General features: G+C 42.7%; 1 protein-coding gene across 2 annotated transcripts in view; it reads left to right on the plus strand.

Moving 5' to 3' along the window:
• The window catches only part of stard9 (StAR-related lipid transfer (START) domain containing 9), a 45,435-nt gene that overhangs the window by 19,737 nt on the left and 6,415 nt on the right, over positions 1–19,283 (plus strand). The window contains exons 8-22 of one of the 2 annotated variants that reach the window (XM_042387947.1): positions 1,914–2,056; positions 2,225–2,292; positions 2,485–2,582; positions 2,730–2,954; positions 5,953–6,050; positions 6,140–6,217; positions 6,476–6,553; positions 7,289–7,468; positions 8,962–9,013; positions 9,427–9,552; positions 10,104–10,186; positions 10,381–10,442; positions 10,886–11,079; positions 11,287–11,767; positions 11,940–18,899. In XM_042387947.1, the coding sequence (XP_042243881.1) occupies positions 1,914–2,056; positions 2,225–2,292; positions 2,485–2,582; positions 2,730–2,954; positions 5,953–6,050; positions 6,140–6,217; positions 6,476–6,553; positions 7,289–7,468; positions 8,962–9,013; positions 9,427–9,552; positions 10,104–10,186; positions 10,381–10,442; positions 10,886–11,079; positions 11,287–11,767; positions 11,940–18,899 (8,926 nt within the window). The remainder of the gene's footprint in view (positions 1–1,913; positions 2,057–2,224; positions 2,293–2,484; positions 2,583–2,729; positions 2,955–5,952; positions 6,051–6,139; positions 6,218–6,475; positions 6,554–7,288; positions 7,469–8,961; positions 9,014–9,426; positions 9,553–10,103; positions 10,187–10,380; positions 10,443–10,885; positions 11,080–11,286; positions 11,768–11,939; positions 18,900–19,283) is intronic. The other variant, XM_042387948.1, reaches the window with a different exon arrangement.

Here is a 19,283-nt window from a genome sequence, read left to right on the forward strand (position 1 = left end):
GCGGGATGACATTGGAACCAAGTGATTTTTTTTAATTTACTGTATTTGTTTAAAAATATAGAAATGGTAAAGATATAAAATGGACACCCAGGGACAATCATTTACAGATGCATATATACATGTGCATATGTATGTGATGACACGTCCATACACATGTGCACAAGGCTGTGCGGGAGAAGTAGGAAGGAACAAATTACGTTAACTACAATGTAAATGTGATGTTCAAATATGACCCCACAATTCTAAGTGTAATTGCACAAAATGTCAAACTCAATAACCAACTGATTTCTGTTTTTTGCCCTTTTCTGCCTGTCTTACAAAATAAATATTATATGGAGGACTAGAGGCTCCAAATTCTCATTGCATACATATGTACGTTCTGTATATTGGGGAAAAAACATTATTTTAAATAATCCTGCAACAACCTTATGTCGCAGACTTTGCATGTTTAACTGTCATATTGTTAAGATTAGGTACTTTAGCAGAAATTAGCTTTATTAAGTGTCCAATCTCCATTTCTAACACTTGAGAATAGTTTGCAGTGGTTCATGATGTAAATGAATCTGTCTCAAACACTTGGTGTTGAGAGAGCAAAGACGAGAGCGGATACCACAGGTTAAATATTTCTCTAAGCCGTCATACACACTCAGACACATAATTAGGTGAAATTATGGACTTGTAACATGGTCTGTAGTATTTTGAGTAATGCTGTCTTGTAAGTTTATTTTGTAAGTCACTTTGGTATGTGGTCAGTGGTAGAATTTTGTTCTCTTTTGATCAGCTCCAAAATTGTCTTTTCTGGCTCTCATCCAGTCTCCTCTTTTAGCTTGTCTTACTTTTTCTCTTTTTTTTTTTTTTCTTTTTCCTACTGTCCTTACAGCCTTTCCTCCTCTCTTTCTTCCCCTCTCATCCGCCTGTGTCTCTATGTTTAAAGCCACACATCCACTCATTGTCTGTATCAAGAGAAATCCCAGTTGACCAGAGGAAGTGAAGTCATATCCTTGTGGTTCCAAGGAGAACACTTCACCATACACACAGCACATTTTGAACCTCCAGAGTTGTACTTCTCCATCAATACTTGTCTATCTAACAGTGTTTTACTGTCACTCTTATTCTTTTGGAATAATTCAAATATCCGTACTCACTGACCAAATTAAAACATGGAATAAATAACCACTCGTTATAGCGCCACAAGGCTCTGTGGTAATCTGTGTGCACACATGTTTAACAGCTACTTATGCTGATGTGATTCATGCCTGGAAGTAAAACATTGCGACAGATTTTTTTTTTGTTAGTAAATGCTGTTGGAAAGTATTACACATCAAACATGAGCATGCACTGATGAGACATGTTTCCCATTTGTGTCATTTCCATCTCTCTGATCGTTAAACTACTTTGCGAAAAACGTCTTTTTCTTATTTGCTGAAGTTTTATCGGTTTCAGTGTCACTGACAGTTTTATGGATTTTTTTTTTTCACAGAGCTGTCTCTACAAAATATTTACAAAATTAATGTTTAATATGTGTATATCTCATTTATTTTTGCCCAATGTATCAGTGTAGCTTTATTCTTATAGCAGCCACACAAAACCTTAACCTTAAAATGCAAGTCCATATATATCCTTTATCTTTAAACTTCATTGCTTTTTAATGTTTTTAGACGATTCTGTAACATTATATGGCTTTTTCAAATGTCCAACTTTTGCCTGATGTTCATCTTGCTTTACAACAATGTAGCTGTGCTGCTTTTACCCTTACAGAGAGTTTCCCACAACAATTTGCATTCATAATTCCCCATAGGGGTGATTGAGTCAATTAATAAGCCTTTCTATGTTTATATAAAAACATACTACTCTTTGTTTATTTGCTCAGATTTCTCAGCATTTTGCTTCTCTGTTTATTTCTCTCTAATCAGACCTTTCGCAGCATGTGGTCTCGGACGGCAAGCAGGCCATGGACCTTTTGGAGGAAGGCATCGCCAACCGCATCACCGCAGCAACCCACAATCATGACGCCAGCAGCAGATCCCACGCCATCTTTACTATCCAGTACACACAGGTCATAACCTCTCTCAGCCCTTCAATCACAGTCTACATACCATCACACTCATCTTGATTGCCCCTTGAATTCTTGCGTGCAATTAACACGATTAGGATCCATTTTCACGTGGAGCATTTATCATTATTTGCAGATTCCAGTCTGATTATTATCATCTTTTCTTCACAGGCAATACTAGAAAATAACCGTCCTTCAGAAACTGTCAGCAAGATTAACCTTGTAGACTTGGCGGGGAGGTGAGACTGTTTCCCTGTGTTGTGTCTCTCTTTTTCTCAACATTTTTGAGTCCAAGTCATTGACAAAACTGCCCCCTAGTGGATCTTGACTACTGCCCTGAGATTTTCTAAATTCCTTCAGCATTGCATTATTTGCATCTTTAATCATTTCTAATGACATGAGTCATATTGTGTTTGTGTTGTGTCTGACAGTGAGAGAGCGGACTACAACTACTGCAGGGATAGACTAACAGAGGGCTCCAACATTAACAAGTCGCTCGTCACTTTGGGCATCGTCATTTCTGCTCTTGGTAAGTGAGATCAAATGATGATGCGTGATTAAAAAAAATAGATTTTATGTACCTGTTTTTCATTCTACATTTCTGCAATCCTTATTCCTTTCTATCCGTTTCATTCTCTGCACACATTCCTCAACCTTCTTTCCCCTGCCTCCACAGCCCAGAATTCCCAGATGTCCAGCAGCTGCCAGAGTATCAACAGCATGGCCTCTGAGGGTGATGGCAGCACGGTCGGTAGCCACAGCAGCTCCCTTTCTGGAGGAGGAGGAGGAGGAGGAGGAGGAGGTGGGAGGAGGCACTGCTTCATCCCCTACAGAGATTCAGTCCTGACCTGGCTGCTGAAAGACAGTCTAGGCGGCAACTCCAAGACCATTATGATTGCAAGTAAGTATCATAGCAGTTATTTTTGAAGGACCATTGTGCTGGTTTTGTATTTTTTGTTTTACTATTTAAACTTGATGAGATAGATTTCTGCACACTTAGATCTATGCAGTATTCACTTTATTTTTAAGCTTTCGGCCCATCAGACCTTCATCAGAACATACATGATTCAACCATTCCTCTCAGATCTTTCTGACAAGCAAAAGCGTGACATCCTGGATGAGGGCATGGACCCGAACAAGCTGTTTGTAACTGCTGTTGCAACCATGCAAAAGCGGTGTGAAGAGAAGAAGAAAGAGGGAGAAGCCCTGCAGCTTTGCCTTCCAAGAAAGACTCAGGCTACTTCCACTCCTTGCTGGGCCTTCACTCAAACTGTGACTCAGCAGGCCAGCAACAAAGCCTTTAAGATTCCCACACGCCCAGCCCCTCAACTTCCAGCACAAAATCAGCCCAGGCCATCAAACAAGGGGCCCAGGCCGAAGAAATCCTTTCCAGGGGGGACCTCAAGCCTCAACCTCCTCCCAGGGAGCAAGGAGGAATAAGTGGGTGTAGCAACTCGCTGGTGTTCCCCTCCCCTCCGCCAGCTCCGTTCCTGAGTCTGTTCCAGAGTGTTGCCTCCATGCAGCATGCAGGGCCCGAGTTGGCGTTTACAGTTCACCGCACCCACAAAGAGGAAGAGAGACTGTTCACCAGCGGTAGCCGTCCACATGCTTCCTGTGTGTCTCACAAGCACTCTTATGTGTCCCAAAACAGATCAAAGTCATCTCCAGTGCAGCCAGGCATGTTGCCAAGGGCGCTGATGAATACAAGAAAATATGCACTGTTGAAAAACAATGTCAAAATAAAACCCTTTGCGTCATCACCAGAAAACCCACTTTCCAGGGTGACTGGCCACATTAGCGCTTTACCAGAACAGACCTTAGGTCATACATGTTCATAATGCTGATACATGCCGCCCTGCTATGTTTTGTGTGACTGGTTTACTTCAGTCGACCTAAAGGACAGGAGGTGCCTTTCCAGTGCTCAGTGCCCATAATGCTCAGCTTTCTGCAAGACTTGCTGAATAAGGGCAAAGCTTTCTCTACAGTAAAGGTTTACTTGGCTGCTATTGCAGCGTGCCATGTAGGTTTTGATAGTAAGGCTGTGGGACAACATCCCCTTGTCAGCGGTTTTGAGAGGGGTGCTCGCCGTCTGCAACCATTGTCCAAACAGCTTGCTCCATCATGGGATTTGTTAACTGTTTTGGATATGATTTCTCACCCCTCCTTTGAGCCTTTAGATCAGGCTGATATAAAAGTGCTCTCATTTAAGACTGCTCTTTAGTTGGCACTGGTGTCTGCTAAGCCGGTCAGTGATATTCATGCATTTTCAGTGCACCCTGACTGTCTTCAGTTTGCCACAGGAGATGCAACGTGTGGTGCTATGGCCTAATCTGACCTTTATACCGGAGAACCCTACTTTGGTGTGTCTCCCCTTTGACCTAGCAGCCCCCCCCCCCCTCCTTTCCTGTCCTTGGAGCAGGAGTGGTTACATACATTGTGCTCAGTGCACACATTACACATCTACGTGGACAAAACACAGGGGTTTAGGAAAACGGATCAGCTGTCATGGGTAGAGCTCTACAGAGAGTCATGAAGACGGCCCCAAACATCACTGGGACACAGCTGCCGGCAGTCGAGGACATCTACCGGGCCCGATGTCAGGGTAGGCCCTCCAACATTATCCGTGACCCATCTCACCCTGCCCACCACCTCTTCAAACTACTCCCCTCTGGCAGGCAATACAGGACAATACATGCACACACCACAAGACTGAAAAACCGCTTTATACATACATATACCGCTCCCCCCACTGACTGAACTCCCTATTGTGCAATATGCTCATAGGCCATACTTGTTTAATTGTGCATTTGTGGCTGAATTGTATGCTGCTAACTGTTTGTTGTTTATTGGCACACCAATAGCACCTTGAGTAACTTTGAATTTGAGCACTGTTTTGTATAGTAATTTTGTATTATATATTATATTGTCCTTTATAGCAATTTCGCCTTTTTAAAAATGTTTTAATATTGTTTTCATATCTGGGAGTGTCATCGTAATTTTGTTGTGTTGTCGTCTTGCACAGCAGTACAATGACAAGACTCATGTTATCAGAGAACCAGGGTTACCTCTGTAACCTCAAGTTTTTAAAAAATAAAATAATGACAACAACAAAATAAGGTGAATATACTAACCATAAAATAAAATTAGTTATTGCGATTATTATTTTGTATGGCGCATAGTATGAGCACTCAAGAAAATGTGAAGGATTACTTCAGGATATAGCAGTTACTTCATCGGTGAGCATATTTGCTTTGCTTTTCTTCCTAATGCCTGAGTGTACTGTGAAAAGCTACAACCTGTGTTGTTTTTTAAATATAGATATTGTGAGATGTGAAAATACATAGTGTTTAGTCAAATAACATCAAATATTCATGGGTAGGAGATCCAGACCCTCAACCAAATGACCCTCCATGGAAAATGCTGAAATGCAAATAAAAAAAGAGTATAAAAACAAATTAATGTTTTTAAAAGGTAGCTATTTGTTAAATCTGTTTTTCAGCATGTAAGATGCTCAGTAATTAAAAGGAATTTGGTGGTTTTAAAAGCAGCCAATTCTGTGGTCAAAGTTTTCCACAAGTACTGAAAAATGTTGTCTAAATGTTTTGTGTGATTATCAACTTTATCTTTGAAAGTTGGTTTTCATGTTGTTTTGAAAATTAAATCAATGGCTGCCTAGTGGGCAGGGAATTCATCTAAAAAGTAATAGTGATGCTTTGGAGAATGGGTTGCAGTAATGTGAGCATGCCAGCAAAGCCACTGGTATTTTCCCATAAGGCATAACACATAAAACTGCCAGTGTTGTTTCTTGTGATGTTAGTGCTAACTGCTCTTTATATTTCTGTGTGTGTGTGTGTGTGTGTGTGTGTGTGTGTGTGTGTGTGTGTGTGTGTCTTTTGCAGCGGTCTCACCCTCCGCTAACAGCTACAACGAGACCCTGAGCACCCTTCGCTATGCTGCCCATGCCAGAAATATTGTCAACAAACCTCGGGTTAATGAGGTCAGTGGCTGTTTTATGTTTGATGGCAACATTTAACATTTGATCTAAATGTTTTCAGCAGGTTAATGTGAGCTCTGATCTCTGCGCAGGATGCTAATGTTCGGCTGATCAGGGAGCTGAGAGAGGAAATTGACAGGCTGAAGAGCATGCTGCTCAGCTTTGAAATGGTATGGCAACCTTTCATCTTCAGAGTATGACACTAACCCTCCTGGTGATACACCCTGCTGGGTTTACCCAATAGTATTCTTAGCACTGTAAGGCTTTGAATAAAAGTGATTTCTAGCAAAGGCTTAATGCAGTGATTTGTGTCTTTGTGACATTTTTAATCCACTGGGTGGTAAAGATTGTATTGCAATGTAACACGTTTGACATTTTCCTTTTGCACAGTATGTTGACTGATGATTTTTTACTCTCTTGACTGACAGCAGCGTAATCCCAGTCCATCCCTGAGTGACGAGAGGGATGGAACACTTTCTGACATCGTGCTGCAGAACGAACTAAAGGTAACACAGGGTCGACACAGATAGTTTCATCTGCCTGATTGATAGTCCTTGATATAGCAAGCCAGAGTGCTTTTATGTTTAGTTGAATATTTTTCATCAGTTTGACAGATATCTCACAAAAAAGAAATCCGGGGCACGAATGTAATAAGTTGCATCATCCTTTGACTGGCAGTTTCATCATCACATATGTTGTACGGACAAACGTGATTCAAATCGCAACTCTGGTTAAGCTCCAGTTTGGATGGTGAGGGTTTAGATGAGATCCAAACACAGAAATATTACCGTCAGTTTAAAAAAAAAAAAAAAAATGTTTGCCTGATATACTCTAAAAGGATCAGTTCACCCAAATGACATACATTTTTTCACCTTTTTAAGCCTTTTTTTTAAAAGGTGAGAAATATATCTCATTTAAAATGTTTTAATAAAATAGAAACAACTACAACTACTACAACTTGCCCCCCTAGCAACTTTGAAGCGAGTTAAGAAGAAATTACAAAATTTAGATGAAACATTACAATTGAAGAGGTTAACATTTATGCATATTTGTGTTTATGGATGTCTAACAAATCTAAATATAACAAACAATCTGTTGTCATATTATTAGTAACAGTAGTCTTTAGTATCAGTAGTTGTAGGACTGGCAGTAGAAGTTTGAACAGATACTTTACTACTCTGGTCTCATCCTCCTTTCTTCATGACTTTCCTTCATTGTCTTTATCCGTGCATCCCCTTCAGGTGGAGCAGCTCACGAAGGACTGGTCGGAGAGCTGGAGAGACAAGAAGGAGCTGCTGGAGCAGTACAGTGTGGACATCAACAGAGACCAGGCCGGTTTCCTCATCAACTCCCTCCAACCACACCTGGTTACCCTCGATGGAGATGTTCTCAGCACTGGGGTCGTCTTCTATCACCTCAGGGTATGATCATAAGGAGGCAAATAGTGTCCATGTATAAATGATATTAGTGTTAGATTTGGTATTATTTACTAAATGAGGCCTTTTCTTTATGTCATTTATGTGATGTTATTATAGTCTTTAGTGTTAATATTAGAATAAATGTTAGTTGAGAGATGAGAATTACTAGTATAATTTTTGGAGTTTATATCTTTATAAGTCCTGTTAGATGTATGGATGATATGAAGTGTCTATTTTCAATCAGTTTCTCTCTTTGTAGATTTATATTCATCCCCAGAGACATGCATCACTCATTTCCACATATTTTCTTATACTGAAAATACACATTTGCTTGAACAACATAATGCAAACCCTCACGAACCGATATTCTTTGCATTTGCTCTACTTTTTTCTTTTTCTTTTCTCAAGTTACTGATTCTGTCAGCCGTCTTGACTAAAACCATCTTTTTTTGTCTACTAGATTCTTCCTCCCCCCTCCTCTTCCTACTATTTATCTCTGTTCTGCTAGAAAAACTCTTGAGAAAAGGTGCGTTTTGATTGTCTTTTCTTTTCACTTTACCCTCCAACTGTTCTGTCGATCTCCCATCTGTGTGTGTGTGTGTGTGTATGTGTGTGTGTCTTCTGCAATGTATAAAGCTTGGTTGGATAAGAGGTTCTTAGTTCTGAGGCTAGGACTCAGGGGAGCTTAAGCTGCCCTGATTCTGACAATGACAAGCATACCCTCAGGCCTGACAATTACACTGTTTCCTGCATGTGAAGAGCTGAGGCCACCTGGGAGCACATGTGGTCCTGACACCATATATGAAAGCCTTTAATCCCATTAGATAAGACTTCAAAGTAAGCAAATGATAGTTTTTCTGTCAACTGAGTGGAAGATTAGAAGTGAAAGGACAATAGGTCTTCATAGAACAAGGTGTAAATTTGCTGCCATGATATCCAGTAGTCCTCTTGTGTTTTGAGCGCATTCAACTAATGACCAGTATGCGCAAGGTGTGCAGGGTTTCCGCCAGAAACGTTGTTAGGCCCTGCGGTCAAGTGGGGGGGGGGCTGAGCAAAACTCAGAGGAACGGCTGAGATTGTCACTAAAACAAGAATAGCTGCCCCACCTTAAGTGAGCCTGGGCCGAAGTTGTCGCTAACTTCGGGGCTAACCCCCTTCACTTCAGCTGGGTGGCAAGCAAGACATGGGAACTTGGCTTGGGTCTTGAGGAGTTGTAGCATTTATTCACCAATAAATAGCCTAAACTGTACACTGCTACATTCAGAGCTATACTGCTAACTTCATACTCTCTGCTCCGCCCGCCAGCCTCACCATCGCACACCTGTTTGCCCTCTCTCGCTCTCTCTCGCTCTCTCTCTCTATTCCCCTAATGGTTAGGCCCGGCGGGCTGCCAGGCTTGCAATACTCTGGCGAAAACCCTGGTGTGTTTCAGTGTCTTTGCTTATTTGGATGTTGAGAATAGCTGCCGTGTTTAAAAACTTGGTCTTTTGTTACAGGAGGGAGTTACCCGCATCGGACCTCAAGATCAGTTTGAAGAACCACAAATAGGTATTATTTATTCATTTGGTCTCCATGTTTACCCATCCAGCTGTTAATATTAATTTTCAAACTGTACAGTGAGTTCAGAGAAAAATATTTTTTTTTCTCAGCTGTTTTCCATTTCAAGAGCCTCTCACAGCTATGTTTTATTGCAGAGTAAACATACAACACATGCAGCATTAAATATGGACAAAAGTAGAATATCAAGTTTATTAGCTAGCTTTTCACACATACATACAGTTCATCGTGATATTTACTTAAATGAGAATTCATAGTAAAATATGAAATGCCATAAAATGGGCCGTTAGCGTTTCATTAAATGCTGCATTGAGCACTGAATATATTTAGTAGTACAGAGGCTGCGTCAGCACAGCTGTCTAAATCGGTGTGTGTGTGATTGTGTTTCTGCATTCTGTTTCTAGTTCTGCAGGGCAACGCCAGCTGTGAGATTGAAAACCACGGAGGTGTGGTAACGCTCAGACCGCTGCCAGGCTGCGTCTGCCTGCTCAACGACAGGGAGGTTACTGAGCCCTGCAGACTGGCTCAAGGTCAGTTCATGTCCTCAACAAATCAGTTTGTTTACACAGTCTTGTTTCCATTGCAGTTTTTACATACACGTGACACAGATTGGATGTTTTGTAATGAAAGTAAAAAGCAAAATGTTTCATGTTTTAATTTGTGATATGAGCCTTGTGTGTGTGTGAAGGCCTATAACTTGTATTTTAATGAGAATAAATAATAAATGTAGTGTTGGTATCCTGAGAGAATTGCTGTCATTTTCAACCTTATGAAAGCTCACCCCAGGGACGGTACTTGTGAGCATTAAGGCCTACTGTGTGACTGTGGCTATGTGCTGGATGGCACATATAGGTTAATGTACAATTACATATGCACGCACACTTAAAGATGCATAGATAGGTTCAATATCACATATAGGTCAATGTTAAACCTTAGATACACGGAGTCATCCTGAGAACATTGACACACACTCACATACACTCTTCCCCACACTGCAACACACACACACTTCCTGCCCTTAGCTTACATCGCTACACAATGAGCACAGCGTGTAACAAAGGATATGTCTCTCTGTCTCTAGGAACAGTGATCACCTTAGGAGGAGTGCATAAGTTCCGCTTCAACCACCCAGCAGAGGCAGCTGTCCTCCGTGAGCGCAGACGGGTAGGTGCTGCTCAGCTGAAAATAAAAATGATGCCGTTGGTTATGATCGCAATCAAGATAATATTGATGTCAACTAGATGATTGGGATGCTGCAGGCACAAATTTTTCTTTATCTCTTCAGAGAATAGCGATAGTGGCGGTTGTTTATTTTTTTATTTCTGGCAAATTTTAAAGTGTATCTCTACTGTTCTCAGGCCAGCGAAGGCGGCATGCCCTGCACCTACATCGACCTTTGCCCCCTGACCTCTGACCACAGGTAAATACTACCCCAAAAAAATAAATGACCATACAACACAACAATCTTTTCAGGACAATATTCATCAGTGTGTATGTGTTTGATGTACACAGTGATCTTCTGCCAACTTACAGCCAGTATATTTATTTAGAGGTACAAGTCTTACATCAGTGTACATGCTGTAGAAATGTCATGCATGTCTCCCTCCAGTTGGTGGAGATGGCATGTGTTTCCATTAGCCCCCACCCTTGTGAACATTCCCAGTTGTTGCTTGGTTACTGTTGAGATGCTAAACTAAAAACCAACAGAACCTTTTACTTTGACCCTGCTACACTACCACCAAACTACTAAATTAGGCAAGGTAAAATAATAATTGCTTTACTTTTTCTGGATGTTTTTTTTTGTCTTTCCATCACAGTTTCTTAGTCTGTGTTTCACTGTGACTCTGTGTGCCTCTTTTAAAGTGACAAACAAGTGGAGCTCCAAGGGCAGCTGGGAGCCAGTCTCTCCCCCAGTGAGGAGCCTACTGCTAGGCAGCGTGTGGAGGAGCAGCAGCGCTACGTGGAGAGTTTGCGACAGGAGATTCACTCTGAGCAAAGACGGGCTGAGAGAGAACTGGAGAGGGAGCAGGCCCATCTCCGACAGCAGCACAGTGAGAGTAAGTACTCTTTCCACACTCTCACATTTTGATAAAGGTTATTATTGTGTTATTTCTCACATAAATACAAACTTACTTTCAAAATCAAAGCCAAAATTCTAGATTATTTTAAGCAAATTCGTATATTGATAAATGCTGGGGCACTATGGTTGTAAAAGATTTCCACTCACTCCTGACTTCGACTTTTTGTGAATCTTTATCCAACAGTCCAGCAGTGGATTTTGCAGGAGAAACGGCGTCTGTCAGCAGTAGAACATAGAGTCACCCAAGAGCTTGGAATTCAAACAGACCTTGTCCCTGCACCCCTCCTGGAGCGGCTAACAAGTCAGGCATCTGAGGATCAGGAAGGTCTAACAGTGAATCGTCCGTCCCAGGTGGTAAGGGCCAGGAAAAAGGCGGTACAGGAGGAGTTACTGAAGCATCACGCCCTCTGCCGTGCTGAGAGCCGCATCCGTCGGAAAAGACTGCACTACCAGCTGGAGAGAATCGCCCGCAAGCGGCATCTTTTGGAAGCTAAGAGAGAATTGCAGCAGCTAGAAAAGTCCTTGCCTCCAGGACCAGACAGCCCTGAGTCTCCCGAGATGGGGTCCCCCCAGAAGCTCAGAGGACGACCATTTGTTTCTCGTAGACATTCATTCTCAGCAGATCTTCTGTCCCGGCTCTACCCACAGCACACCCCTATCTTCAGGTAAGCACATGGAGTTCTAGTACAGTTCGAAGTTCTTCAGTGGTAGTTAGATCAGGAAATCTACCCACAGAGAAAATGTATAAATCAGTTATGGTTGCTTTCACCTCCTATATTCATGTAGATCATAAATATTTTTTTTTAAATTGAAGTTTATTTTTTTTCCTATCAACAGACACTTCCTGAAGAGAAACAGATCCACAGAGCTGGCTTCCAATTCGTCCATAACGTCTGATTCCATAGGCAGCAGGAGGTGGGTTTCGGATGAGTGCCTTCCTCGGGAAAGGACCCAGAGTTGTTCCGGCACTCTCTTCTCAGGACAAAGTCGAGCCTGCCAGAGTAGAGTCGGCTCCTCTGAAAACAACAGACAAACCACGAAGGAGGCGCCCCAAGCTCAGCCCTGCAGGGAACGTCCAGAAAGAAAACCTCTGCTGCCGAACCGAGACCTGTCTTTTAAGAAGAGATCAGATCAGAATTCACCAATTACTCTGAAGTCACCACTTAGTTCTACTGTGCAGCCAGTTAGCAAAGAAAATATGCAAGGATCCACAACAGACAAACCGTGTTCTGAGATTGTCCCTTGTATGAATGTAAAAACCCCAGCCCATGCTAATGACAACAGACTAGAAACCATCAGGAAATCTTTTTCTCGCTCTGTGGGGCCGAGGTTAAAAACAGCTCTGTCAAAAGTGTTCAGAAAACCACCGTCAGGTGCAAATGGAGGACGGGGCCCCAAAGCTCTGGGGAGGATAGCAAGCAAATTTCACTGGAGACAAAGAAGAGACAGGAGCTTCAAAGATACCAAGACGAGCAGAAGTAAATGTACCATTAAAGCTGCTGTGTCGTGCGAGGAGCTTGACCAAAGGACTTTGTTTGAGAACATTAGACAGAGGAGGTGGCATAGTACAGAGACCCTGATGAACAAGACTGGCAGATGGGTGGAGAGGCAGCAGGAATTGGTCAGATGGGAGGAAGATGATAGGGAAGCAGAAGTAGAGAGGGATGAAGGAGCGTCAGACTGCGAGAGCCTTTTCTCTCTTGATTCTCTGTCCTCTGCTTATGCAACAGCCCTAGTAGAGCAGCTGAGACATGAGGAAGCAGCTCAGAGTGAGGCAGAGAGCGAAGACAGTGAGATGTCTAAAGACTCCTTGGCTGTGGGGAGCTGTGAAAAACACTCTATAGTGAGGAGACTTAGCCAAACAGTGGTTCCAACTTACTCACTGGTGACAGGTGCCTCCCATTCATCCACGGTGCGCAACAAGACACAAGAGATCAATTTAGAACGAGATAGCTGTCGGAAACCTCAGGTGATCCCAGCCGAGGCGTACTGGAGCCAGCAAGGCTCCCCAAAAACAAGACATAGAGGGGATATTGGTGCTACAAGGAAACCCCTTTCTCAAAACCCCTTAGCAGCAGATTGTAGAGGCAGAGACACTGTTCACAAATTGATTGAGGACTTTGGTAACATGCAAACCACTTCAACATGTAGCCCCCGTTCCCTGAGCAGCTGTAGTGCGAGGGAGTCAGAAAGCATGTTGCCTCTCACTGATGCCTGGTCCTCTACCGATGCAGCAGACAGTCCCAGGATTCACAGGGATTCTCTACCTTTCCAAAGAGAAATGATGTTCAGAGGTGTAGAGAGCAGCAGTAGCAGCCCCAGCCCAACCAGTATGAACCTCTCAGACTCAGACAGACAGAGCGGATCTAGAAGCTCAACATCCACCAACTCTGAAGGTATAAATATAACAGTGCAGACTCAAGACTCTCGGAGTCTAACAACACCAGATGATGCTTTGATATCACAGAATCTGAAAGATTTAGAGCAATCAGAAAGTATGCAAGAGGCTTTTACAGATACTCCAGATGACAACAGCAACAGAAGTCCACCATCTTTGCCCACCTCAGATCGAATTGCTTGTGTGTCACCCACTGAGATACCCCACGCTGCACAACTAGCATCAAAATTGCTCCAGGTGTTTACTGATGGACCTGATATGGTTTCTGCTGATGTTATGATGTCCTCTGACACTGAAATGTGTACCTCAGGTTGTCAAACAAAAAAGCATTTCTCTACAAATCCTACAAAGCAAGGTCAAGTATTGAACAAGATGTTTGACACTGCAAGTGCCTTAAAATCGTCCACTGAAGATGATGTACTATGCAATCTAGATGGTGCAACAGAAACGTTGAAAGATATACACCAATATGATTTTACCAAAGATGTATCCCTCACAAGGGATGAAACAGTAGATGAGGTTGAAGCCAAAGGCACTGAGCAGTATGTTGCACTACAGCAGGAACTTGTTAAATCAGCTTGTAAAAATTCCAGGAAGAGGAACAAAGACAAGCAGGATGCTTTCATGGGCAGCCTGAAAATTCCAAAAAGGAGCAACAGCAGAGAGTCGGTGACTTTCTGCTCTATACCAGTTGGCAGCCAGGATGATATTTGGCTTGATGACAATAACAACACCAGTGACTCTAAAGGAGAACAATCTCCTGTGGAAACTGACAGCCCTGGATTTGATTCTGCTCATGCTGATGGCAGCATTAGACAAGATACAGTGGCTTCAGTGGTGTTGCCAGTTTCTGATCCTGTGTCCAGGAAACTTGGACAGATTTGTAAGATCTTTGAGGACTATGAATGTGGGTTTAAAAGTGGTGACAAAAGTTCTCATACTGGTAATTCTGTGGGAGAGAAGAAAGTAGTTGAAAAAGGTGATGTAACAATAAAAGAAGTTGTTACAGTATCAAAAGAGGACAAATCCCAAATTAATAAAACAGGAAAACATCAAGAAAATAGAAAACATGTATGTCAGTCAGAGGCAATTTGTAGCGCCATTGACCTGAGAATCTCAGAAGTTGTGAAAGAGCACATGAAACTGTCATTGACTGGCAGCAACTGTGACAGGAATAGGAGTCAGAGTCTGAATGCCTTGTCATCATCTACATGTCATTTCGACTATAAAAGTGATGAACATCAATGGAGAGAAAAACAGCAGAGAGGTGAGAGAAGTGATCAGGTGAAAGAAGTGACAAACCTCGGTGGAGATTCATTGGACAGAATGACATGCAAAAACGCGGTGGACAAAAGTGAGCACCTGGCATCAGATATACCAGCTGAACTGGGCACTAACAATGACGACGACACTCTTAAGTCTACTGAAATAACACAAAAGATTGACCATGCTCAGAGCTATTCTGATGGAACATCAAAAAAGCTGGTAAATGATCATTGTGTTTTTCAAAACTCCTCTGCAGAAACCAAAAATATTAAATCGAATCTGACACTGAATGGCCATGAAGAGTCTGAGGAGCCTGGCAACCCAACTTTGCAACCAACGAGTTTGTCCTCAGTGAGTGATTTCACCTCAGCAAGAACATGTATTGATTCTCAAGGAAATGCTGTGGAGAAAGATGACACAGGTCAACAAAAAGAAAATTCTCATCTTAATCCTACCGTCGGTGATATTTGTTCAAAAAGAGTGGACCAGCAGAGCTACTCTGAAGCCCCTGCTTTGAATTCTGATTGCCCACAACTTCCCCAAATATCCCTTGCAACACCTGACACCACCGGTGGCACAAAGGTGAACCTTTGCTGTAAATATGTAAAGGATGTCAGTATGAAAGACGCATCCAGTGTGGAAGATGAGGACTGTCATTCATGCAAACAAAACTCACCGAGGGCAGTCAAACAGCATATCCAAAATAGCCCTCACATGTTGGGGGCTGTGAAAAAGTTCTGTGATGGAGCAGTCAGTCAATTCAGACCACAGAACCATTACAGCGACCAGAATACATCCACTTACGAGAAGCAGCCTGGCCATGATGACAGTGAAACAGACACCACGCTAGGAGGTAAACCTTCTATCAGAGCACAGGATCAGTTCAGCAATCCGCAAACCCATTCAAATAACTTGGCTCAGACTTTTGTCGTCAATATGAATTACAAAAACAAATGTCAAAATATGCCACATTCACAGTGCAGATTTGATAAAGATGCTCAAACCCACAGCAAAGGTGATGATGTAATGAAAAATGACAAAGAGATATTGACCCAGTCTGAAGTGCAGCTGCCAGAGAGCTTGGCAGAGTCTAAATATGAAACAAGTATTTCTGGTTCTACACAACCCCGACACGAAATGCCACAGGGAAATGGCGTCAAAAATACAAGTTGCTTTGGGTCTGTAAGGCCGCAAGAGGGCAAGATAAACACATCTACCGGCACACAGGGTAATTCTGCTCTTATATCAAAAAAGGCCAAGTCTAAAAGGCTCAGAAGGTCTAAGATCCAGACTCATCCCACCTCTTCCTCTGACTCCTCTCTTAAGTCTTCATCAGATGAAGAGGATGACATAACCTCCAGAGTACATCACAGCAGACTCTCATCTACACGGGGAAAGCTTGGATCTGAGAGTACCGGCAAACTAGAAGTCAGACAGCCTAGAAGCAATGATGCAGATATTTCTGCTACAGTGTCAATGAGAAAATGTAAAGTGAAGACTTGTTCTTCTAAAAATGAGGTTCAATTTAGTAGAAATTATTGCCAAAAAAGACATTCTTTACCCCCTGTAGAAAAAATCATTCCCTTTGCAAAGAAAAGCGAACCACAACATACACTGAAGTCGCAGGACTCCCCCATGCATTTTGCCTCTAGTGACATCAACCCTTTTGTTCACCAGTGGCAAGACGAGGACTCAGACCAACACTGTTATAAAAACCCAGCATTTGGAAGTGCTGCTGACCTTTCCTGTAAATCTCCCCTTTTAAACAGCACTGAAAAACGTATAACAAGATGCTGTAGTGTTGACAATGGTTTGAATGGGCAGAACTCTCCTTTCAACTCCCATCTCAGCACTTACGCCACCAACAAGGGGCTCTCCAGTACACTCAGCAGTATGGAGGATTATAAAGAACAAGTCAACAAAACATCTCAGCTTACGCCACATCAACAGACATCCATCGATATTCACAATCACCCAGCCAATCTGACAATGAACAGTAGTTCTTCAAACAACGATGTTCCCAGCGGTTTTAGTAACAACTCCAGTCACATGGATGAAATCATGTTTGTTTACTCATCTGAGCAAGAGTCTCAGGCGCCCAAAGCCCAAACCCAGGCCCAAAGAAGGAAGACATGTGAACATGGCACTCAAACTGAGCGTAGCCTTCAGACAATGCTGGTTAATGCTAGTAACAGTAGTAGTGCTCTAAAGAGGAAAGAGCGGCACAAAAGGAGCAACACTGATGTACCTGCAACACAGAAAACCAAAGTGGACATTAAAGAATCTCCAACGTGGGCCAGTATGGAAAGCATGTCAGTCCAACTCTCAAAGTTGATCGACAGCACTTCAGACCTGCTGGAGGACGTCCAGGGAATGAGAACAGGTGAAGCCCTCAAGTCCAGTCCACAGAAGAGCGTCAACTTGTCAAATATCAGCATCTCCTATAGTGAGAGTAAAGACTGCACCAAGAGAGACTGCTCAACTCAAACAGCAGTAGATGTTGGGATCCAGACAGAAAGGCCTTTAACACCAGCAATGAAGGAAATCGCAAAGCATCAAACATCTACTGAAAGGTCCAAAGCTCATGAGGTCAATGTGATTGTCAAAGTGATTGGTTCTGAGGTTGTTAGTGTGTCGAAAGACAAGGATGTTCACTGTGTGGTGAAAAATGAAGCTAACACACAGGAAAAGATGCAGAGCATGCCTGACCTGAGGTTTAACACCTCTGCTGCAGCAAAAAGGTCTACTATACAATCAGAGAACGCCCCCGTCAAAACACCACCTATGAAGACTGCAGCTGAAGGTCGAAGACGTGTAAGATCTGCTTCTTCAAGAGGCTCAAAGCAAAGCACGCCTGAGGCACTGTTCCACAAAAGTGTTGCAGTCTCTGAAATCACCCCCAGATCAGCAAGAAACAGCCACCAAGAAAATCACAGCCCTTCTAAAAGAGGTGATCCATCACCTCGTTCAAAGAAAGAGCCTACATACACAGATCGTGCATCGTCTCCCATTCTCACTGTGGGAATGAGATTACATATGAATCAGAGAGGAAAACACTCCACACTTTGTCCTCCAAAATATCAAGATGGGAATACAAACCATGCTTCAGAGGAAGAAAGCCTTATTGTGCCTTCTAGCATACAGTCAGCATGTACATCTATTTCAGAAGATGATCAAATGCCCAGACAGGATTGTGATGTTTCCTCGAGAAAATCAGAATCTGTATCACTCGAGAAAGTGAGTGAAATGAGTTGCTCTAGCCCCAAAGGCTCCGATAAGTGCTCTGCAAGCCTGAGTTCATCACTGGATAGATATACAGACACTGACAGGAGAAATATTGCCTATAAAGACAAGAGCAACACCCAGCCCAGTCCCAAATGGCAGATGACCTGTCCTCCAAGTCCTGTCAAGACCTCTACTGATGGTTTACCCATGCAGAACCATATCTCTCCCATATTAAAACAGACTGGTGTGCACGAACAGCTGGCTAAATCTAGACATAGCAAAACACCAAACTACACAACCCAACCAAGACCTGCAGTGGATTCTGTAGATTTTTGTGTTGACGCCTACAATCCTTCCCCAAACAGCGACAGGACTGTTCTACTTCAAGAGGACGACATGGTGTCGCTGGCACCCAGTGAGTGCAACACAGATATCCTCGTGAACATTACACCTGTCACCAGCATGTCCATGTGTCCAGAACACAAGAGAGTCCCTGAGGACCTGCCTATGCACAATAAATTCACTAACTGGTCAGGCATCAACCATCAACAATCAAAGCGCTGGAGTCTCCCCAACAAACTGGACACAAGTTTTAAAAACGACCATAAGGAGAGCAGAAACTGTGCCGAATGGGGCGAGATGGAGAGTTACGGCTCAAATGCGGAGTCTATGGTGCAGAGCGACAGAAGGGCGAGAGAGATAGAGAGGCTGCGACAGGAGAGAGAGCAGGTGATGGCTACAGTCAACCTCAGCATGAACCCCACACCGCTGACTGTGGAGCTGACAGAGGCCAAGCTCCATTACGGCCTGGGAGAGACAGACACACTGTTAAAGATGCTGTCCCCGAGGTCCAGAGAGGAGCCGGAGCCACCGACCTCTGCTCCTACCAATCAGCAGCTGTATGACAGGTAAAGATACACATGACTCAAATACTCTTTAATTTTAATTTTATACAACATTTTTGGGCTTTTGTTTGGATAACACAATACAAGCATCTATACAAGAGTTTTGCCTAAACAAGGAAACTTCCTAAAATTGCCAGTTTCCTGATTTACATCAGGAAATAACTAATCAAAGAGTTAGTAAACAAGACTAAATATATAACCACACATTCTATGTAGCTTTCAATACCTTACTGTTTTTGATACTTAATACTACAGACACATTTCGGTTGGTAGTAAAAAGGTGTTGAAGTGGGATGTCCAGCCCTAAAACTGATAAATATTAAGTAAATATTTCCTGCTAAACTGTGTTCTAAGATATTTTTATAAAATCTGGTTCAGTGTGTGAAG

The sequence above is a fragment of the Thunnus maccoyii genome, chromosome 16, assembly GCF_910596095.1.
Source record: "Thunnus maccoyii chromosome 16, fThuMac1.1, whole genome shotgun sequence".
In the NCBI taxonomy this organism is placed as follows: Eukaryota; Metazoa; Chordata; class Actinopteri; order Scombriformes; family Scombridae; genus Thunnus; species Thunnus maccoyii.